The sequence below is a fragment of the Diachasma alloeum genome, unplaced genomic scaffold, assembly GCF_001412515.2.
Source record: "Diachasma alloeum isolate Michigan unplaced genomic scaffold, Dall2.0 Dall_scaffold_00176, whole genome shotgun sequence".
NCBI classification, from domain to species: Eukaryota; Metazoa; Arthropoda; class Insecta; order Hymenoptera; family Braconidae; genus Diachasma; species Diachasma alloeum.
Window position 1 is genome coordinate 3627808 of NW_021680342.1, and position 25335 is coordinate 3653142.

The window sequence follows — 25335 nt, forward strand, 5'->3', positions numbered from 1 at the left end:
AATAATTGAATTGGATTACATTGAATAATTAGCTTGACTGAATTATACCTTTTTATGTCTGTATATTTAGCAATCATGTACCCCCAGAGAAATGGTTTATTGGAATTAAAGAAACTTCAAAATACAATAAAATATAAAAGTTTTAATTAAAACAAAAATTTAGTCCACTAAAATGCAATAACTCTAGTAAAATTTACGATATTTCTATGGAATTTCTGCTTAAAGGATTGCATTTCCTACTTCACTTGTTGCGTTCTCACTCGAATTTCGTTAAAAAATTCCTGACAGGCCAATAGGCTGCAGAATTACTGGAGTTCGTGCGTAATTGTCGACCCATTTTTCTCTCCGTATCGGAAAAAACGAGTCTTTTTCCAATAAGTAAAATTTATTCACCTCAAACAAGTGACTGCAACTCTTTCAATTTATAAAACACTGCATTCTTAATTCAAGTAAAAAAATGGCTCTCCGCAGCCGCAGCACTCCACTATCTCCCCCCGAATCCCAAAGTTTTTCATCGAAAATATTCGTATGGAGGTCGGTAATTAAAAGTGCAAAGTTTCGTGTGAATTACCGAGTCATGGTGGACCCCAGGCGAGAGACATTAAACCGCCCGAGGGTTGAATTTATGGCTGGAGTTTGTTTTACGGTGATTCGAAAATATATGAATAATTAGAAACACGCAGTACACTTCCCTAATTCAAGGTTAATTAATTTTCAAAACACAAGATGAGAAAAACTTCGTAATTCGTAAGTAATGATAGTTTAATGATTGACGTAAAAACATGTATCAAGGGAAAAGGGTGGATAATTAAAGTTTAACACTGGGGTATTTGCTCCAAAGTAAACTCACCGCTTACAGGCGCTGGGTAAATGTTAAAAGCCGAGTCTTGTACCCATGAGGTAACCGCTACATATTCTTTGGTGTGCGCTGGTATGTCGCATCTCAAAACTCCAGTATTACCAGCGAGTACGTGAGCATCTTTAACACCAACTTGGTATTTTTGACGGACAACTGTAATCAGACAATTTCCAAGCTTTTTCATGCACGAGAGTTGGCTCGTTGGTTATGCATATTATTTATAATTGTTATGTGTTCATTTATTCATTCAAAAAGGAATTAATATTCGCTCTCATTGTGTTCAGATGTGGATCATTTATTGTTCAATTTAAAATTATATTTTTTCCTACTACTCAAGATTTGACTTGAAATATTCATAAGTCTAGAATAAACTTGGAGAAATAATTTGCTGACTGAAAATGTTTCAGGAATTTTTTTACTTTCAGGAAATGTCAGTGATTTTCAGGTATCCATGACTAATTTCTAGGAATCTATCTCTAATTTTTAAGAACTAAGAAAGGCATCGGTTTATGCATGTTATTTATGATCGTTATGTATTTATTTATTTATTAAAAAAGGAATCAATATTCGCTCTCATTGTATTTAGCTTGCATCATTTATTTTTCGATTTAAAATTATATTCTTTATTATGACTTGAGACTTGACTTGAAATTTTGCCAAGTCTATGATAAACTTGGCGATGATAAACCTGGTTTCCTCTATTTTTTAATAGAAGACTCGCGTTTGTGGAATGCAAAGAGTGCGCAAGTCTGAAAATCAGTGATTTTGTCACCGATTTCTCGCGACATCGTCCCATAATTTCAAGGAATTGTCACTGATAATTAGGGTTATTCTAGTTAGTATTCAATATCACCAAAAATTGAAGATAGATCCTTAAAAATCAGCGCAATGTTCTCGACAATTAATTTTTTGTTTCTCTCCGTCCATTAAATCCATTAAATTCAAGCAATTAATAGTGGTTTAAATCTGGACTTGATTGATTCCCCACAATTGGCAAATGTTATCCACGTGGATTTCCATGCCACATGTGTCAATCAGTCCAACAAATGCAAACTCGTGTTGATTTGAAAATTAATTGGAAATCCAGCGCTCAATTTAGAGAGATATACTCGTGGTTTATCCCTATTTTATTGTGCAATTGTTACATTTTCAAATTACTGCGATAGGAAATCTTCGATTATTGGGAACAGGGGATAACAAACTCGTTACAGATAGAACAAATAACACGAGAATTGTAACGCTCGGCCACGGGAAATCCCCTTCTAGCTCTTGGCAGACAGTCCATATCGGTAATTAACCGCAGTAAGTGCCAAGTGGGCTTAATGGCTTTTGGCAAAGCTATGGGTACATTTATGAATTCACAATTGGAGTAGTCTGCTCTTATGCTGATAGTCAACCGCATTGGGGCGATTCTTGCAGCATCTTCCACTTGGAAATTTGTTGGGAGACAGTTATAAACAGTTGAGGAAATTACCCCTGAAATTTCAAGTAAAACATTTTGGATTTTTTAAACAGTGACTAATTCACATATGAAAAATTCTGATATGTTGTTATTGCAGGGGTTGAATTTCTTTACTGACATTTCAGGGACTTGGCTGACTGAAAACTTACGAGGAAACTAATTCTCATTTCAATTATAGTGTGAAAATCAATAGAAATTAGGGAAATTCAGTCAGGGAAATCAGGGAATTCAGGGAATTTTCATCTTGCTGCTGCGGAAAAATTAGAAATTCCATTGAATTTTTTGTGAAATTTGAAATTTCATGTTATTCTCTTGAAAGCTACTACTAATGGGTCTATGACGTTTAAATTTTCTGGGTAATAATTAATTAATTTCTAGAATATTGAATGAAATTGCAACTTTCAGCTCAATATAACTCTGAAAATCATTCCAAGTCAATTTTCACTTTTACATTGAGCCTCATAATTTAGGCTATCATTAAAATTTGACCACCTAACATGAACAATTGAATTTAAATTTACAATATTGAGAATCCAAATGCAATTGTTCCTCCAATTAAAAAAAAATTGCAAGCACGGAATTGCTATTCTGTTAAAATCCGTGACATTAATAATTTTTTTTTTAATTGAACTCATCGCCTCTCTCCTGAAAATTCCTACTAAACTTTCCATGAAATTTGAATCTCTGTGTCCAATAGTGTGACAAATCAATGAATGTCTGGAATATTCAATGAAATTTCAAAGTCGAAGTCTTTGCGGTAGTAAAAATTACTGAAACCTGAAAATTCGTACAACGGTTATTTTGAATTTTTCACCAATTGAGAATTCAATTGAATATGATGCTCCTATTAAAATGTAACCTATCACCCACCACAAACAATCAAATTTAAATTCACGAAATTGAGACCTCAACTGCAGCTACTCTTCAAATAAAAAAAATTCCCAACAGGAGAATGGCCGCCCAATTAAACCCCATTAGATAATTCATTGATCTAACCAGCTTTGACGTTGACTTCACGCCCCAGTACTCGTCCCACAGTATTCGATGCTTGACACCTGTACACAGCAAAATGCACATCGTGCCGATAACTTTCAGCCCCGAATGGAAGAAAATACATGGAGCCATTGACGAGCATCTCCCTGATGTGGGGAATCGGATGCACTGGTGATCCATCACCCATGAGCCAGTCAATGCGTGGTCCAGGACTCCCTGTAGCTGAACAATGCAGCATCGCTCCAGTGTCATTGGAAAATTCTATGGTTGACCGCGGCTCGGAGTCCAAAACTGGCCCTTGGCTATCCAGCACGTTTCCTCGGCCTGTAATCACATTAATCAGGTATTTCATTATGCCACATAAATATCATTAAAAAAGCTTTCAAGGAGTGGCGCATGGAATTTCCAATAATGTCCCTAGCACAAGGTTTTCTTCACAATATAGACCTTCCGTTTTTTTTTTGCACATGCAAGAACACTTAACCACATTATCGTTAAGGTCTATTCGTACACCGCTGAGAGCATTAGTTTTCTGTCGTAAATAATTGCCCAGATTATAATTGCAGGAGAAAAATCAATGTTTGGCGTGTTGGGATATGCGTGGATTTTTTTTTATTTGTGCGCAGAGGAACAAATAATTTCTACTCTGGTAAATGCGCCCCGCGCTTAATGCAGTATCCCATGGGTCTCGACGAAAATTATTCTCGCGTTAATAAATTATGTTGGGTATGGCATCAAAGTGGTAGTGCGCTGTAAGCCACCAAACAGTATGGCCGCACACCGTACTATCCCTCTTTTGCCAGTAAATATTAATTTCTCGGTGGAAAATGTCTCATTACGTGGACCAGGAGAATGCTGTTAGAACCGCAGGAGTCTTCTTTTTCAAATGTGTGTGGAGAGTAATCAATGTCATTTTTATTATTTAGTAATTGTTCACTCCAGCATTGTGCGGCTAAAGTTAGAGAAAATTTTGATGAAGTTTATAAAACTCTAGGATTTATTCACTTTTTTCCGCTGCAATGACGTTTGGTATTTTTTGTGATCATTCTGGAGGGTTTTATCATCTCTAATAATTTCGAGAAATAGGGTATCCTTTTCATATCCATGTTGTCAGTGTCGTGTCAGTAAATATTAATTTCTCGGTGGAAAATGTTTCGCAAGAGTCTTCATTTTCAAATGTTTGTGGAAAGTAATTAATGTCATTTTTATTATTTAGTAATTGTTCACTCCAGCGTTGTGCGGCTAAAGTTAGAGAAAATTGTAATAAAGTTTATAAAACTCTAGGATTTATTCACTTTTTTCGTCTGTAATGACGTTTGGTATTTTTTGTGATCATTCTGCAGTGTTTTTTCATCTCTAACAATTCAGAGAAATAGGGAATCCTTTCTATAGCCATGTTGTCCCTCTCTTGTCAGTAAATATTAATTTCTCGGTGGAAAATGTTTCATTACGTGAACCAGGAGAATGTTATTGGAACCGCTTTTTTAAAATGTTTGTGGAGTCAAATCAACGTTATTGCATTTTTATTATTTGCTAATTGTGCACCATAGCGTTGCTCGGGTGAAATTAGAGAAACTTGTAATGAAATTTTTAAAACTGAAGGATTTATTCACTTTTTTCCCTGCAATAACGTTTAGTAGTCTTAGTAAACATTCTGCAGTGCTTTTGAAATCTCTAAAAATTTGTAGAAATAGGGGATCCTTTCATATACTGTCCCCATCTTGCCGGCGAATATTAATTTCTCGGTGGAAAATATCTCATTACCAAGAACAGGAGATATCTCATTAACAGACTAAGAGAAAATGGTTTTGGAACCGCAGAAGTCTTTTTCATCAAATGTTTGTAGGGGCAAATCAAATTCATTTCATTTTTATTATTTAGTAATTGCCCACCCCTGCGTTGTAGCGACAAAATTAATAAAAATTTGCATTTAATTCCGTAAACTTCGGAATGTATTCACTCTTCCCTTACAATAGCATTCGGTTTTTTCTAAACATTCTTGAGTATTCTTAAAAATCCTGACAATCCCTAGAAATAGAGTATTCCTGGGAATACTCCCTGATCCGTTTTGATGCTTTTTCAACAATTCGCAGTATTCTCCCTAGCTTCGTGATCCCATTTCAGGGATTCCGAGAATTTTCAGGGTTTTCAAACGGATACTTTAAAAAAACCGATATTTTCTGGCATTTCCTCAGAAAAACTCAAATACCTTATATCGGGATAAGAAAAATGCAGACGATAGGTGAATTTTCCTCGGCTGGCTTTGAGAAATTTCATGAGCGTGAGGGTACTTTGTCCTGAAACTGTAAAGTTTACCTGCAATTTCATAAAAAATTACGCCAGTGACTCGTGGGAATTTTTTTCTAAGGGCGTAGAATTTTTCCCGTTCGTCCCCATGTCCTTTGCATCGGTAAAAGAAAAAATATACTACCGTTGCGGTAGATTTTCGCGTAACCCTTTTAAATATTCACGCTTTTAATTGTTTTCAATGGCTTGAATCTAAAAAATTTACCGATACTTTCCAGATAATTTTTCACCAACTTCTCCCTCCGTGCATCCATTAAACACAAATAACCTCCCCTCATTATTATGATCTTACAGTCGTACAAATGCAGTCATAAGCATTGGGTCTAATGATAACCATACGCGTGAGAGAGCACTAATGCAGTGCTGAAATGGTTCGAGAATTCTCTGCAATTAAGGGTGGATAACCGAGAGAGGGAGAGAGACGGAGAGAGGGAATGTACTTACAGGGGAGATATAAATAGAGTAAACTCACCCGGTGGAATTTACACGGTTCCATGATTCTTGGATATACCCCTGGTTTCGGTGGTGACACGGGGTTTGTACTTTTATAGCAATACGTACTCAACTGCATATACGATGCAGAGCCCATACACAATGCGTGACTCTACATGACGCGTGGCTTTGACGGCAAATGGTTGGGGCGTAAACTGGGCACAGGTGTAGACAGGCGGGGGCCACAGAGCACTGAGAGTGCCGTACATAAATGTCATTCGGCCATGTGTGTATTAGACCAGAATCAGTATATCCCAAGTTACGAGCTTTGTGTACATATGTGTTCTAACGTCCATCATTACCCCAGGAATTAATGAAATATGAAATTATGTAAATGAATTTTGAAAGTTTCAAGTTGAGGCATGTCCCCGTCGTGTGGTTAAACTCCGTTTAGCTCGGAGTTGAATTTAGCGAGTTGGCTTTTATTGTAATCCCCGTGCAGTCTCGAATCGTTGGCATTTTCCTTCGAGATATTTTTTAGGTATTGCGCGCACGGAGAGAATCAAGTAGTAAAAATTACCATGGTCGTAGGAGGGCATACAATGACGATTAGAAAAAGGGTTTTCAAATGACCAGACGTAGTAATTCTTACTATGTCGCTTCGTAAACACGAGAATGCCTCGTGGAATGCTTACTATGTCCCACGGGAATGTTTACTATGTCCACACGGGAATGCCTACCGGGTGCATCAAAAATGATCAACTACACTGTTAAAAATTTCTTGAAATTTCAGTCACAATATCATCTGAATTTCCAATGTTGTGAGTTTGAATTCAATTTCAGTTGACAACGTTCACTAAATTTCTCATTCTCTTGAAAATTCAAGAAAATTTGTTTTTTCATATTAAAAGACCATTGAATTTGCAATAGATTGAAATTCAGAGAAGTTATTGCCTGAATTTTCTAGATTATTAAGGTTTTTCAGTGCCGTATGGATCTGGAAGTCGAGAATTATTTGAATATTCAAGAAATTAACTGATTTATCAATGAAGAATTCTACAGAAATTTCATGTAACTTTATCGTTGTTAAAAATTTCAAGTTTTTTTGCTTGAAATTTCAAGGGGAAGTTTCTAACAGTGTATTAAAAATTTTTGTTTGAAATTTCCGGTACACTTTTTGAAAATTTTTACCAAATTTAATTGCCACTGCAATTTCAAGGAATTTTGTCATTGAAAATTCAGAATTTCGTGGAAAAATCAAAGAGAACTGGAAATTTCAGTTCCATTCTTTCCTGAAAATGAATAGAAAACCAGAAAATTTCAATTTATTCTTGAATTTTCAGGGCACTGACACTGAATGCGATTTAGGGCGAAAAAATCATGAAGTTTCAGATTTCACGGAAATTCAACATAAGTTGGCACTGAATGTTTATATTAGATTGAAAATACAAATAAATTAGGGAATTCTCGTTTTTGTGTTGCTTAAAATTCTGGAATTTTACTGAATTTTCAGTGAAACTTGAAATTTCATGATTTTTTTCCCCTAAATCGCATTCACTGTCCCTGTCCTGAAAATTAGTATTCAACTGTCCATGAAAATTCATATTTTTTAACAGTGAAATACTGTATTGGTATAATAAAAAAAAATACTGTATTGGAAAAATAAATACTTCTCTCAAGTAAATGGATATTTGGCAGAAAAAAATTTTTCCTCGGTGTACTGCGTGCAAGGAGAGAATAAAGTTGTGAAAATTGTTATGATCATCCGAGGAAATAAACTGGCGATTGGTAAAAGGGTTTTCAAATAACCCCATATAGTAACTCTTACTATGTCGCTTCGTAAACACGACAGTGGCTCATGGAATTGCTTACAATGTCCCATGGGAATGTTTACTATGTCCACACGGGAATGCCTACCAGGTGCATCAAAAATGATCTCAAGAGCACGGGAAGTATCCCTAAACTACAAGATTGAAATTCGCAATTGCCTTCTGATGCGTTCGTAAACTCAAGACGATCAAGTCTTTGTGCTCAGTAATCGATGAGTTTATTATGTGTTATAGGACATCTTACTATGTTACAACAGCAAATTTTCGTGTATAATATGGGGATTTCTCCTATGTAATGCAGGAAAGCCTCTAATGTTACATACGAAACTATCATCTAACACAGAAACCTAGGTATACAGGGAGAGAATATCAAGTTAAAAATTACTGTGTGAACATAGTAATCGAGGAGGGTATTGACAAAAACTTAGAAATTTCATTTATTCTACACTGAGAAAAAATTTCCTCATATGTAGATCTTACTGACTTGAGCTTGGGCGTGATGAATTTCGAATAAATTCTCATTTATTACACACTGTTAAAAATTTTCGTCTGAATTTTCCGTGCCAAATTCTGGAAATTTTTATCGTGCTCAAGTTCCACTGAAATTTAAGGAAATTTTGCCATTGAAAAATCAAATATTCCATTGATTTTCTGTTTAAATAATCTGGAAATCAATAAAATACTTGATTTTTCGGTTCAATTATTCTGTGAAAGTTCAGAAAAATCGGGAAAATTCTGGGAAAAATTGAAAATTCATGTCATTTTGTTTCTGAATATTCATGTTCCACTGGAAATTCACTCAAATTGTGGAATGAGGTTCTATCTCACTCCCGCTGAAAACTCATGCATTTCCGTGAATTCTACTTAAAACTTGAAATTTCATAACCATTTTTTCCCTAACTTCGATTCAATGTCACTCTCATGACATTTACTGTAATATCTTCCACGAAAATTCAAAAAATTTCTAACAGTGCATATCAAAACATTCGAAGTGCATAAAAAAAATCATGAAAACGATTCTTTTACGCGATTTGAGTGAGTTTATTTGCGATAAAATCTTCCTTGAGTATAAAAAGAGCATCAGATAAAATTCTCACGCTTTAAAAATATTTTAAAGCATGAGAATTTTCTCGGGCCACGTGAGTTGAGATGTCTGAAAAAATTCAGCAATTGAAGAAAAATTGCTTGTCTCAAGTAAACAATTTTCAGATATTACCAATTTTTCTACTAAAAGCATTCTTTTCCAACTAAAAATAAATATATTCCCACAGTAGAAAATAATTTTGTATCTTTTCCGTGTATCTAACATAGTAGTAATTTTTATAACTATAGGTCCTATTCCCATTGAGAAGCTCGCCATGCCCCATACTAATCACAGCGATGTTCCATCGGAGTCATTACCTCGGGCATAGAAATACTTCTCAAACTTTGGGAATGTTGGCTGTATGCGGATTACGACATGGGGATTTTTACTCTTTGATTTTCTCCGTGTGGTGTTTCATCGGGTCGAGGCCGGATATAGGTCAACTCAAGGGTGTGGGCCCTTCGCTATGAACGACATAATCGTGGATTAGTCGGGTCAGGTGTTGGTAGGAAAATGTACGCCTAAACCAACTATGGCTTAGGTGGCTTTGGGTATACTACGGGGATTGGCGGAGTAGTTGCGTTCATATATCGAGATAACTGGGATCTAAAGTCAACCTCATCTTCAATGAGGGGAATATTTTTATAGCAGTGGATGGGGGATGCGCGGAGAGAAAAGTTTGGTGAGAATTATTCTTGCGTTCTGAGAAAGTATGTCGTGAGCCATTTTTGTTGCATTCCAATCCTGAACTTTAGTGAAAATTGATAATACTCAATTTTACGCTTCCAACAATAATTTTTAGAGAAGAATTGGAATTTCAGAGACAGTTTATTAATAATTTTCTGAAAAACGATATTAAATTTGATTTAGGGGCAAAAATATCCTGAATCAGTGAAAATTCATGTCTTTTTATTTCTGAATATTCATTTTCCACTGAAAATTCAATCAAGTTGTGAAATTTCCATTTCACTCCCACCGAAAACTCATGAATTTCCGTGAATCCTGCTTAAAACTTGAAATTTCATAACGATTTTTTCCCTAAATCCGATTGAATGTCACTCTCATGAGATTTACTATAACATCTTCCATGAAATTTCAAAAAATTTCTAACAGTGCGGATAATTGTTGTTTCCATAGATATATTTTTTACCGAGAAAATCGTAAGATATTCACTCGAAACCAGTATTTTTTCACTGAATTGGACTGGGCGCCCCGATTGCCACTCGTGTAGTAAAATTTCTCACGATTTTCGAGGTAATTTGTATCCAACTTTTCTCTCCGTACATGCAGCTGTAATTTTTACAGTAATATCGGTATTCAGCTGGGGGTGGATAAATAAAATTCAAGAGAAAGGTGTTCAGGGATTTAGCTTCATAAGTGGCTGTATTTCATCGCATATACATATTCGAGAAAGTATCCCCGTTTATATCATTGTTACTGCCACTGTAATGCCTATGGGGGAGGCATCAGTCTGGACTTTTGAAACAAAGGAGAACATTTCATTCCCATTGTCATGCCATTGAAAACCCAAGAGATCTTGATTTTACCAGGAAAAAACGAAATCAAAACAACGTAACAAAAGAATTGTGAAGGGTAGGTTGGAAAGAGGCAAACGATTGTGTCGATACCAGCGGTTGTTAACATACTTCTGCTGTCACGTGAAAGAGTTGTGTATGGTGAAAACAAGGAGTGCATGACTGTCAAGCCATGGCAAAATCCGTCGAGATTCCTGAGGTGATGAGAGTGCCAGTGGCACTGGGGACCCAAGTACGGTAGGGCAGAGCGACCATTCACTCAACACAAAAGAGGCCTGCACGGAAGTAGAATGCATTGGTCCATGGATAGCTGAGGTATATAGAGGTAAAATTTTCGTCTCGCGTCTTTTCTCCTTCTTATTCTTATGAAAAGGGGAGAATTTTTAGCGATGAGGGTTCTATGTCATTTCACCCAACAAAATTGTGAACGGGAATGGATTCTTGAATTGAGAATATTTTTATTAATTAAAAGTTATTGAATCAAAACGCATAAAATGCTTTCGGCGGGCGAATCCGACTGAACATCCACTGAGACGATTCAATTAAACTTGTGTTTAATTACATCGTTGGAAATTTCCTGGAATTTGAGAGATAGCTGCGCGTGAATTTTCAATCTCGTAGATTTCAATCCAATTTAATTCTTGAAATTCAAGAACAGCGAATTTTTCAACTCATTGGGAAAATTGGACAGTGGATTTTATTGACTTTTGAATAAATTGAGACCTCAGGACAGCAGTTTCGAGAATTTTCCCAATTTTCAAATATTTAGAATTGAATTTAATTACATTGGTAGAAATTTTCTGGGATTAAGGGATAGCTGCAGGTGAATGTGCAATGTTGCGAGATTAAATTCAATTTAATTCATGGAAATTCAATAAAACTAAACTGTGACTGTTTTTCATGTTAAACAATTACTGCTTTCAATGACAGCTTGGATTTGCAAATACACTGGGTAAATCGGACATTACATTTAGTTGAATTTCAAGTGAATTGAGGTTCAGAACAATGAAGTTCGCAATTTCAAATCAGTTTCAGTGGCTTTTGGACATGAAAATTGGAATTGCGTTGAATATTGCCATTTTATACAAATTTTCTCGGGAGTAATTGATACATCAACAACGTTATACATGTAAATTTCATTCGATTAGGCCGTTCTCATATTAAAACCTTCAAAATTTCTTGTGAAGGACAAATTGTTGATCTTTGAAAAAATCTCATTCAAAACTGTCAAAAGTTTTCTTTGGTGTACACAAAAAAATGCTGGGATAATCACCTACGCAATTAAATGAGGTCCAAATGAAATAAAACCGCATCGAATGATAAAAAACAAATCAAAAAGTCATTTAACCTCAATAGATTTAATTCACTCCATTGAATTCGTCGCAACACATCCTCGCAATATGTCCCGAGCAACCGACACAAAACACATCGTCTTTTTAAATTCCCGACGGAATTTTTCTCTCCCCATTCTCGACATGAAATTTTTTCCCTCAGTGTGTGACTCTTTTCTGAATAATGGAGCGACTGAAACATGAATGGAAATCCTCCTCATAAATGTTAAGAAACGAAAGAATATCGAAGAATATATTCCACGGAAGAGCGATGAAAATGAGTGCAAGCGATTATCCCTCACTTTCGACGCAGAGTATGAGAAAAGAGCGTGGGGTAATCGATAGAATCGAGAAATTGAAAACGAAGAATGAAACCACAGTGGGTACACGGGCATTTTCGTTGTGGGTTAATCCCCTGAGCCGGAGTAGTCTGCCTCGATAGCTGACAATTCCAGAGTTCTTGCAATATCTCACACACAGGCCACAGCGTTGAAAAGAAGTACCACCCCATCTCTACCGCGACTTTTCAACTATTCCATGTACATCATTTCGATTCGTCTCATCCGATTTGTAATATTCCACCGTGGGATATGAATGGATAACCCGTGTGGAATTTTCTACACGTAGAATTGAGGGATTGTCGAGTTCTCATTAAACTAAAATGAAACTGAAATTGCGATATATCATTTGTTTGCAGTGTAATACAACTTTTCACATACGTTTTCCCTCTATCGAGAAAAACTTTTCTCGAATATGCTCAACGAATTCATGTGTCTGACCATGAAAATTTATTACTGAAAGCATGAAAGTTGTTGCGGGACGAGTTTTCATACCTGAATGATAGTAGAATCGGCGCGGGGGTGGGGCGAAAGAAAAAAATAGGTTGCAATGTCTCTATGGAGGAAGGAGTACAGACAAGATGAATGTGTATTGCACACTGTTGTGGTCGCAGAGTATCACAACAGCGCGGGCAAGTTGGAGCGAATACGATTTCCCCTCGGTGCACGTATATAGGTATATTCGGCGGAATGAATGTTGGCTTAACTACTTTGTTCACTCCTGACGGATTACCCAACGCACCAATAATTTGTGCGACGTCGAGTTCATCGCTGATGCTTCAAATTGCATCGATGAAATTTAATTTTAAATTATTCTCGAGTGAAAATATGGGGACGAAACATGTCTCTGAGTCTGTTTATCAGGTATACATGCAATATTTCGATTACGGAGTTTGTATTCAAAATATTTGTCTTCCGACGGCCTATTTCCGTGCGAAATGTAATTAGTTATAGCCTCGTTTATGTTTGAACGTTTTCCAAAGTGTCTTATACTGTCTATGGGCTTCGACAGATATTAATTAGGAGTTCCAACGAGTTGAGTCTCACGGCACATTCATAAATGGCAATTATCAATCGAAAACGACTTCAGTCGGTCTAGGTAAATAGGTATAGTCGGCGGAATGAATATTAGCTTAACTACTGTGTTCGCTCCTGATGGATTGCCCAACGCACCAATAATTTGTTCGATGTTGAGTCCATGAGTGATGCTTGATAAATAAGTATATTCGGCGGCATAAAAGTTGGCTTAACTACTTGGTTCACTCCTGACGGATTACCCAACGCACCAATAATTTGTGCGACGTCGAGTGCATCGCTGATGCTTCAAATTGCATCGATGAAATTTAATTTTAAATTATTCTCGAGTGAAAATATGGGGACGAAACATGTGTCTGAGTCTATTTATCATGTATACATGTAAAATTTCGATTACGGAGTTTGTATTCAAAATATTTGTCCTCCGATGGCCCATTTGCGTTCGAAATGTAATTAGCATAGCCTCGTTTATACTTCAACATTCTCCAAAATAACGTATACTGTGGACCGGCTTCGACTGATGTTATTTAGACGAATTTCAACGACTTCAGTCTCCTAGCACATTCATAAATGGCAATCATCAATCGAAGATAATTTCATTTGGTGTAGAAAAATAGGTATATTCGGCGGACTGACGGTTGACTTAACTACTTGTAACTTGTTCACTCCTGACGTATGACCCAACGCACCAATAATTTATTCGGCGTCGAGTGCACGGTTGATGCTCGAAATAATATTGATGAAATTTAATTGTAAATTATTCTTGGGTGTAAATATGTGTACGAAACATGTCTCGGAGTCTGTTTATCATGTATACATGCAATATTTCGATTACGGAGTTTGTATTCGAAATATTTGTCCTCCGATGGCCCATTTCCGTTCGAAATGTAATTAGCATAGCCTCGTTTATACTGCAACATTTTTCAAAATACCTTATCTTTCGACTGAGGTTAACTAGACGAGTTTCGTATTTGGGTTTTCAATGACTTCAGTTTCGTAATAGGTCCCTTAATAGCCGTTATCAATCTATGAATTACGCAAGCATTTTATTTCTTCTATTATCTGCATTGCATAATATTCATTATTCATTAATGGATTACGCAAGCTTAGACCCCTTTCTCTTTTCCCTGGTGCTTTCAATTAATACAGACGATAACGACAAAGAGATTGAATTTATGCATAATAATGAAAAGCGATTTCTCCCCCTCAATATTTGGTGTTCAATCGAATGAATGCAAAAATATAAATGATGATATATTCTGTACTCACATCAAACAATTCCATTCCCATGAGTAGGTTTTCCTCTGTGAATAGATACGAATATATATTGAAAGCCAACAATATTTGAGCCCATGAATTCCAATAAAATCACGTTTCCATGAGAGGTCTGTGAGTGGTCAACAACCCCGTATCCCGTATATAATCTGAATACATAATTTTTATACGACTCCGCTGCCCCATTTATGTTCCATCCTGTCTGAATTTCATACATGATTCTATGATCTCAAACATTGAATATTTGGCGAAGATTTCGCGGAGAATAAATTCACGAATACCAGAGCGTGTGTCGGCTGATCTCGAATTCCATTGAATTTTCAGGGCAATTTGAAATTTCATGACTTCCCCCCCCCCCATAAATAACATTCAACGTTATTATTCTGAAAGCTACCACCAAACTTCGTGAAATTTTAATTTTGTTTAAATAGAGAGACAAATGGAAAAAATCTTAAAATTTTAACCAAAGACTGATTTCCAGGAATTGAAAATTACCAATTAAGTAATTGTAATTGTATGAAACTAGCATTTTCAGACAATTTAAATTAAATTTTCAGACGAATGTGATGTTTAATTTTCACCATGAATTAAACAATTTAAGCCGTCATGAAGGGGAGTCATGGATTTTATGATAGAGAGGAGGGGGGGGGTCTAAAAAGTCCAATAAACGTGTGCCTTAATATTAAAATGAGCACTAAAAATTGTTACTAAAATTTCAAGGAATTTTGTTATTTAAAATTCATAATTACCTGGAAAAATCCGTGAGAACGGTAAATTTTAGTTCGACTATTCCGGGAAAATGAACGAAAAATCAGGAAAATTCAGAGAAATCTCTTAAATTTTCAGAAAATTCGTTAACAAATTCCTGGAATTCCAAAAATTTTAAAGGAATTCCTTAAAAATTCAATGGAAGTTGATATAAATTGTGAAATTTCCGTCTGTCTGTCGCTAAAAAATGCGGTTTTATTTGAATTTCTAGAGGAACTTGAAATTCCATTCCAACCGGAAGGTCTCTCTCCGGGGATTCAATCAAATTTTTTCAACAGTCCCACTTCATGCGTACATGATTCCCACGACGTAGCACTTGGTATGCAGACATTAGCCCCAATCCCCATGAATCCTCACGGTGTTAGATTGACAGGAGATTATTTCACGGCGATATGAAGATGGTTATACGATTCAGTTGGCCGAAGGTATTGCGTGGTCAAGCGGCAAATCGATTGTAATCACTTCCATCCAGTGACTATACAACCTACAGAACCAGCAGCCCAGACAGAGCAATTGCAATGGCGTTTTGCGTTCTACGTGGAACAACGATGTGTGAAGGAAGGACCTTAAACACAAGGTCTGGAATGGAATGACTCTGCATCAGGAATCGAGGTCGATTGGACTGTACCCCGTGGTTAGTTAGAACCAACAGGAGAGACACGGAGGCTGGCATAGCTTATCTATCGCCTATTTGCCCGATAGTCCCTGCTTCCGATTAATCAGCAGCACGGAATTAACGTGCCACTACTACAACCACTAGACCTCCACTACCATCTCGACAGTCTCAACGGAGAGTGTGCGGTTCTCTCTCCCTCTTCAACATTGTGCTTCTGCGATCAAAGGCCCCAATGCTCTTGTTGCGTTCTTGTTGCAGTATGCCTCTCCACGAAGCACTTCAATTGACATAGTTGCATTGTTTCAATATCTCTTCATTCACACAGACCCATGTCGTTTTATAATTTCTCCTCGATTTTATTCCACTCGTGACATTCATGCAAACCCTCGATTCCCTTTCAGAAGGAAATATTTATTTGTTGCACTGTTAAAAATTTTTGTCTGAATTTTCCACGGCAAATTCCGGAAATTTTTATCGTGTTCGAGTTCCACTGTAATTTCGGGAAATCTTGTCAGTGAAAAATTGAATATTCCATTGATTTTCTGTTCAAATGATCTCGAAATCAATAAAAACTTAATTTTTCAGTTCAATTATTCTGTAAAAATTCAGAAAAATCAGGGAAGTTCAGGGGAAAATTGAAAATTTATGTTATTTTGTTTTTGAATATTCATGTTCCACGGAAAATTCAGTCAGATTAAATTTCCGTGAATTCTACTTGAAGCTTGAAATTTTACAACCATTTTAAGGTAATCTCATCTCAACCAAGTTAATCTCAAATCAAACTATACTTATTGACATGAATAATCAACACTTGCTAACATATCTAAATTTCAATCAATTATAAAAAAAAGTTGAATCAATAATTACACGAATGCGTCATCATTCGATTACTTCTATTAACAAAAACAACTTGATCCATTGAATAATCGACTTGCGATCCACCCAAAGTAAGCAAATCAATTAAAAAATCGATTCCTTATAAAAATTAAAAAATTCGCATTAAACAATTGAAAATAATTAAACTGTGATACACTCAATGTCAGTAAATAACAACCAATTAAAAAATCGACATTGTAAGAATGAAAAAACTCCCATAAACCACCCAAAGTAATTCGCATTAAACCTAAAGTGTCCGTTGTATTCAACCAAATCAACCAAAGTGCGACTAACCCGAGTGAAATTATTATGCACCACCCTCTAAACTGCTGGCTCTCTCCATTTTTCAGGGTGAATAAATATCTCATCAAAGGCAAAGAGCCCCGGAGAACTACGACGTACACATTAAATGAAGGAACTCATGCATTTAATCATCTCTTGATTCGCGGTATTAAAATTCCAGCGTATTCCTCCGGGTGATAAATCACCCGAGTGAAAAGAAGATGCAAATGAATGGAAAAAATTCAAGAGCATCCGTTATATGGAATATTGCACGGATATCGAACTAATTCCATTCGATTAGTGAGGAAATGTACAGAATCCGGGCGGAGAAAACGGAATTTACTCGATTGCTGTTTGTGTGTGGAGGCTGTACGGTACACGCCGAGTAAGACCGATCCAATGGTATATCTCGGCAATTATTGTAATATCATATAACTTCAGATCGATGGAGGGTGCCGCGCCTGTGCAAACTAAATTGTGAAATCCCACGTTATCGCATGTGGAAATCGTGGACCAAACGTATGCGGATTCTCTCCCGGAGGAAGGGGTTGAGAGAACAGAGAGGGATTGCGGCAGGGGGGGGAGGGAGACGAGGGGGTGAGAGGGTACAGAGGTGGTTTATCCGGGGATATCTGTAGATTCTATAGATGCGTGAACGGACCAACGTGGATGGAGTGCACACGCTATCACACCGGGAATGGACATGCATTGGAGAAGTAAGAGGGGGGGGTAGAAGGAGGGATAGTAGATATATCTGAACAGTGGCTATACGGATTGGAATTGCGTGTGTGCGGTAGTGCAACTCTCCACCATGGAGATGGTGCGAGTTGATATTGATTGGTGGGTGGTCCCGGCAGGGCACTGTGCCTCGCAGCTAACCCACTGGAATGTTACGCTCATCGGTTCACAATATTAATAGGACTAGCCCCGAGCGTGTCACTAAAAACCCGCGTTTCATGATCAATATAATAAAGGGAGAAAAGCGAATTGAATGGGGGTAGTCAACTCTTTGCCAGGAACAGAATCCTTGTGATGTTTTTGCGATTTTTTATTTTTCGCTGAGGGTTTTTCACCAAATTCGAAACGTTTGTTGGTATTTGTGGTACTGACGGAGGGTTATTATTGTTTATTTTGCGAAACTTGTCCGATATTCGTTCCGCTGACAGCGCGCGGGAATGCATTCCTCGTGGGCGATTCAACGATCAATCAATGTAACTGTATGCACTTGCTAACTGAGCGCTGTGAATAGGTATATGGTATGTGCCATCAAACACCATTCAATTATTTGGCGTGTGCGGTGGGAAAATATTGCAGACGAAATCTACATTGTTCTGATGGAGATGTTGACGATTGATGGATTGAATCATGGTAATGGGAGTGGACGAGGAGTTGCTGGAGGTAATACTGGAATTGAGAGATTTTTACGGCTCTTAGGGGATAATGATTGTGGGGAATCCCGGAAAAATAGACCGATGGAAAGAAAAAATAGACCAAGGGAAATTTTTGAGTTGGGTGGGCTTTAGCACGTTTTGGGTGCGTGGGATATTTTTTCCTGGTCTAGNCAGTGGCTATACGGATTGGAATTGCGTGTGTGCGGTAGTGCAACTCTCCACCATGGAGATGGTGCGAGTTGATATTGATTGGTGGGTGGTCCCGGCAGGGCACTGTGCCTCGCAGCTAACCCACTGGAATGTTACGCTCATCGGTTCACAATATTAATAGGACTAGCCCCGAGCGTGTCACTAAAAACCCGCGTTTCATGATCAATATAATAAAGGGAGAAAAGCGAATTGAATGGGGGTAGTCAACTCTTTGCCAGGAACAGAATCCTTGTGATGTTTTTGCGATTTTTTATTTTTCGCTGAGGGTTTTTCACCAAATTCGAAACGTTTGTTGGTATTTGTGGTACTGACGGAGGGTTATTATTGTTTATTTTGCGAAACTTGTCCGATATTCGTTCCGCTGACAGCGCGCGGGAATGCATTCCTCGTGGGCGATTCAACGATCAATCAATGTAACTGTATGCACTTGCTAACTGAGCGCTGTGAATAGGTATATGGTATGTGCCATCAAACACCATTCAATTATTTGGCGTGTGCGGTGGGAAAATATTGCAGACGAAATCTACATTGTTCTGATGGAGATGTTGACGATTGATGGATTGAATCATGGTAATGGGAGTGGACGAGGAGTTGCTGGAGGTAATACTGGAATTGAGAGATTTTTACGGCTCTTAGGGGATAATGATTGTGGGGAATCCCGGAAAAATAGACCGATGGAAAGAAAAAATAGACCAAGGGAAATTTTTGAGTTGGGTGGGCTTTAGCACGTTTTGGGTGCGTGGGATATTTTTTCCTGGTCTAGTTTTTCCGCCTAATGATTGTGGGATGGAGCAGGGAGCTCGATATCGGAAGGTCCCGTTCATTTTGTCAGTAGATTTTTACACCTTTTCCTGCCGACGCAATGTAAAGTGCTTATTGTCTCTTATAGTTAGTCTATAATGAATTCTTATTCTGTATATCTGGCGACACAGCGCCTTCTCATTCCGTTACACCACTTCAGTAGGTTCTTTCTTCACAGCACAGCAGATACGCGTATATATTCACTGATTCCACACTGATATCGAGAATCATCCTGGTTCTCTTCCTACACGAAGAAAAAAGTTAAAGAAAAATTACTAAACAAATCACGTAATTGCGAAACCATTTCTAGGCTTTTTTCACTCTATTTTGGGGCAAAAATGCGAGTCAATTGTTAAATAGCGTAAAAAATAGTGAATTTTTCTCCGCTGACTTGAGAGAATTTACTAAACGTAAAAGTAATTTTTGCCGAAACGGTAAAATTTACGATTCATGCTATTAAAAATTATCCCATTAATAAATCAAACATATGTGGAGAAATTTTTCTGTGACGGGGAGTGGTATTTTTTACCAAATGCGGTACAGTAGAATTTCACTTTCGTCCGTCCCCATGTCTTTCACATCGGGTCAGAAAAAATACCCCACGTGCAGGGAATAGTAATAAGAGAATCTGAATGTAGATTGATTTGACAGAATGAAATAATACGGAAGATTTTGATGACATTTCAATTGATGTTGGTACCATCACGTGAAAAATAGAAGAGAATAGTGAAATCAGAATTGAAAAAAAGAGATCCTGATTCGGAAGCAAATTGCTAATTTATTAGCGACAATGATAGCACTCATTTATCGAAAAAAGCCATTGTCCACTTATTTTTTTAATAATAAAATCCCTTGAAATTTCAGTAGAACTGTCACTCGATGAAATGACAAAAACTTGAATGAAACTGTTTGACAGTGTATATTTTAACAGCGATATCCTCCAGCCGAGGTTGAATATATACTAAGTATCATGCGGTATCGATTAACAGATGATATTTTGCTTCCGCTGCTCGTCCTGATGAACTGCAAGCTGACAATAGGGGTTGTAGCGTGCACCTGAAGGCTTCCTCAAATACTCTCGTCTCGCCTCATTGATATATCAGGGTTAAGATTACACGCGCACATACAGAGGGGCACTTTATCTTTTGTCCACGGAAGCGCGTCCGACATCGATGACAGCCTTCTCTCCGCTCCACGCAACCCTCTCGTCTTCCTGGTTGACACGGGTCTGTGCCTTTCAACTTAAACTACGGCGTATCTGGTGCTCCTTCCTCTATCTACGTGCAACCTCCTGCCAGTGTATTCCAAACAGTTGCACTTCCACTGAGATTCCATTATGATAAGCGAACTCAACATCATGCCGAAGCCACTGAACCTAATTTTACACGTCTTTGAAATAACAGGCAAAGTATAGGGTTACGGAAATTCGATATCCACCCGGCAGTATGAAATTGTACGTCATAGAGAGTCGATACCTCTGGTTCATTTGCCTTGATACGTTCAAACTTTCTCCTGACGCTGCACATCACAGATTTCAGGCTGCAGATTGCCTCCTTATACTGCACTGATAGAATGATTCATTTATTCCAAACGAGATTCGTTAACTATTAACGAATGAACATTTGGTGAGACCGAATAGACCCTAACCTCCGACCAAAATAAATTCGTTAACAATAACTAATCCGTTTTATCAGTGTGCAGTGATAAAAAATTTTGGGTGCGCTGATAGAATGATTCGTTTATTCCGAAAGGATTCGTTAACTATTTATGAATGGTAGAGTTGAATATGACCGAAAAAGTATTCGTTAATAGTTAATTAATGGTTCACGTGAAAGGTGAAAGGCGAGTCAGAGAAGGCTCCTCAAATATGCATTCGTTAACTATTAACGAATGAACATTTGGTGAGACCGAATAGACGCTAACCGCCAACCAAATCGATTTTTTAACAATAAGTAATCCTTTCTATCGGTGTGAACTTTCGTGAACAGTTACGAGTAATTTTCAGATGAAAGATATTGAATTCGATTCAGGGAGAAAAAATGGTGAAATTTCGAATTTCAGTGAGAGTTTAATGATATTTCAGAATTTTGAGCAGCAGAAAGACATGGATTTCCCAATTGTGGAATTTAAGAAAACATTTAGATGAATTTTCCTGTCTCCGTTGGATTTCTCATAAAATTTTGAATTTTCAGTGACGAATTTCCTTGAAATTTCGGTGGAACTAGAGTGCAATAAAAATTTCCAAGAATGGTACTGACAGTTTCGATCAAATTTCAAAGAATTTGTAACCGAAATTTCACAATTAGATGAACAAAATCAACGGAAACTGTCAATTTCAATTGAACCATTTCACAAAAATCTATCGAAATCAGAAAAATTCAATTACCTATATTCGAATTTTCAATTAATTGGAAATTCTTCGCAATTCAGTAGTTCAAACTCATGTTTTGAATAAGAATTTAAGTAAATTGAAAAATTCATTTCTTCTTGCTGCTCAAAAACCTAAAGTGTCATTCCATTTTCTGTAAAATTGAAAATTCACGATCTGTTATCACTAACATGTTGGCTTCATTTCATTATCGCTTCACTCCATCCTTTGAAAATTCTACTTCACAATGAAAATCGTTTCAACCCCTGACACGGCAGCAAACACCCCCTCTCCCACCCCAATCCATGATATCTACATTTATTCTATCCCCCATCCAGAATCGAGTTCATAATGTAGAACGGGGAAGAAGTGGTGAGGAAAAGCGAATGAGATAATCCTACTAACTTGCCCGTTTCTCCGAAGCAGGAGGAGAGCGAAGAAGTAATTAGATCGAGGCCGATAAGCGCTATTAATTTCTCAGGTACATGTAATTAGGTCATAGTCAGGTCACTCAAAATCACCTGGCAGCCAGTACCACTAGAATATACATCACTCCACGCTCGAATCAATCCGGTAAATCTGATGAGTATCACGAGAATTCGTTATCCCCCACTAGCAGAATTTTTAATAAAAATCCAGAAAAAAAAATTTGATCCCTTCATTGAATATTCGATAATCAAATGAAGAAGGGATTTCGCTCGTCAAGTGGTTCAATTCATTCGAAAACGTATCCATCTCCATGATATTCGCCTGACCACGTATCGACACTGAGTCACACACAATGAAATTTTCCCAAGTATTTTTCCATACAATTTTGCGTTCTCAATTCCGGAATTCCACGAAATTTCAGCCAAAATTTTTTAACAGTGCAGATTGATAAGAATCCACTATTAATAATATATAAATAATATATCTGCTAATTTCCATGGAATAATTGAACTAAAATGGGCAGTTTCCTCGGATTTTTGATCGAATTGAATATTCAATCATCCGTTGAATTTCCAATTAATTTGGGATTCGAGATATCCAAATTAATTGAAAATGTGAATGTTGTTGTCATTAAATGGATAATGGTATACACTTTCCTAATATCTAGTAATTTTCATGAAATAATTGCGCTGAAATTGACCATTTCTATGGATTTGTTTTTTGAAGTGAATTCCAATTTATTTGAAAACGTATCCATCGAAATGAAATTCTGAATTTCCACACGAGAATCCTCCACTTGCATTGAAAGTAGATTTTCGCCAAAATTGAATTCTTTCGCCAAGTGAAAGTTGATTCTGTATTTTCTAACAATTCTGATGCCAATGAAACCCCCGAGGGCGCGACAAAAGTCGAAATTAAATTTTTTTTTTCACCCCGAGCCAAAGAATCAGATTTTCTGTCTTTCCAGAGGGAAAGTCAACTTTTGCCAAAATCGAATTTTTTAGCCGGGTGAGCGTTGATTCCAACGATTTGAACGACGGACTATTCAGAACTGTGAAAAGTATGTGGAAAAAGTGAAAACTGAGAAACCGTTTTTTTTGGTCTCAGCCAAAGGGTCAGATTTTCGGGTTTTCCGGGGCAAGTGGATTTTCGCCAAAATCGATTTTTTTAGCCGGGTGAACGTTGATTCCAACTATTTAAGCGACGGGCTATTTAGAACTATCAAAAGTATGTGGAAAAATTGGAAAATGAAAAAATTTTGTTTTCACCGGAGGCCAAAGTGTCGGATCTTGGATTTTTCCGGGGGGAAAGTCGGTCCAAGGGTCGCAAAGGTCACAAGGGTCAAAGTGTCAGATCTTGAATTTTTTGCCAAAATCGAAATTTTTAACCGGGTGAACGTTGATTCCAACTATTTAAGCGACGGGCTATTCAGAACTCTCAAAAGTATGTGGAAAAAGTGAAAACTGAGAAACCGTTTTTTTTGGCCCCAGCCAAAGGGTCAAATTTTCGGGGTTTCCGGGGCAAGTGGATTTTCGCCAAAATCGAATTTTTTAGCCGGGTGACCGTTGATTCCATCTATTTAACCGCCGGGCTAGTCAGAACTGTCGAAAGTATGTGGAAAAAGTGAAAAGTGAAAAAAAAATTTTTTCACCGGAGGCCAAGTGTCGGATCTAGGATTTTTCCGGGGGGGAAAGTCGGTCCAAGGGTCGCAAGGGTCAAAGTGTCAGATCTTGAATTTTTTGCCAAAATCGAATTTTTTAGCCGGGTGAACGTTGATTCCAACTATTTAAGCGCCGGGCTAGTCAGAACTGTCAAAAGTATGTGGAAAAAGTGAAAACTGAGAAACCGTTTTTTTTGGCCCCAGCCAAAGGGTCTAATTTTCGGGTTTTCTGGGGCAAGTGGATTTTGGCCAAAATCGAATTTTTTAGCCGAGTGAACGTTGATTCCAATTATTTAAGCGACGGGCTATTCTGAACTCTCAAAAGTATGTGGAAAAAGTGAAAACTGAAAAAAAAAATTTTCACTGGGGGCCACAGGGTCAGATTTTCGGTTTTTACTTGGAACAAGAGTCAGGTTTGTCAACACTTTCATTTTTTATTTGGATAATGCATGCAAGCGGAGGGACAAGAGTGGCTAGAATAGATTCTGCAACCTTCTCCGCTTGTTGGGTAAAAATGTCAAGCCTCCACATACATGCATCTCCCCTCCACCCTCTCGTGAAATGTAGATTTTCGAGATTAAAAAAAAAACAATAACTGCATTTTTTATTTCAATAACGCATTAGTAAACAGGGATATGAACGCAGATTTAATATAGGCCCACAGAATTACGGGGACCGGCAAGGATTTGGAAAGTCTGAATACAAGTCCTGCTTACACCTAACAAGTGCTGAAATGGGACATAACCAGAGGTAGAAAGGTCTCGGAAGCACTTGGGAAGAGGCTTCCCAAGACCTATCCAGTTCTGAACGGAAAGACCTAAGTAGAACTTGTCAGGTCCAATTATTCGACTTGGGTATATCAATTTCTATGCGAGACTTGAACTAAAATTTACAGTTTCCTGGAATTTTTTTATCGAATTGAATATTCAGTCCTCAAATGGAGAATGGATTTTGTTCGCCAAGTACTCCAATTCATTTGAAAGCGTATTCATCTCCACGAGAGTCACATTCCCCCCATTGGTACTCAGTCACACACATACAAATTTTCAATTACGGAATTCCTTAAAATTTCCACGGACCCACGATCTAATGAAAAATGTTCCACTGTGCGGATTGAATACCTCTGAATTCCCAATTACCTGTTAATAACATACGCCCATAAATCCTTTCCCCATTAATTATTAAATAAAAAACAAACTCCATTAATTTCCGTGGACTAACCGATCTAAAATTCTCCGTTTCTCGCATTTCTCGCATTTCTCCTCAAATCAAATATTCAATCCCCCAATTGAGAAGAGATTGCGCTCGTCACGAGTTCCAATGCATTCAAAACCATATCCACCTCCATGACAGTCCCCTGACCCGTATTGGCCCTCAGTCCTACACGTTGAAGTCTTCCCCATCATTTTTTACTTCGAAAACTGCCAATTAACGATCGTCCGCCCAACATTCCC

General features: G+C 37.4%; 1 protein-coding gene across 4 annotated transcripts in view; it reads right to left on the reverse strand.

Annotated features, from left to right (window-relative positions):
• The window catches only part of LOC107048104 (Down syndrome cell adhesion molecule-like protein Dscam2), an 82492-nt gene that overhangs the window by 32673 nt on the left and 24484 nt on the right, over positions 1–25335 (reverse strand). For all 4 annotated transcript variants that reach the window (XM_015271117.1, XM_015271107.1, XM_015271098.1 and 1 more), the window contains exons 3-4: positions 3318–3638; positions 851–1012 (exon numbers count right to left, since the gene is read on the reverse strand). In XM_015271117.1, coding sequence (XP_015126603.1) covers positions 851–1012; positions 3318–3638 — 483 coding nt within the window. The remainder of the gene's footprint in view (positions 1–850; positions 1013–3317; positions 3639–25335) is intronic.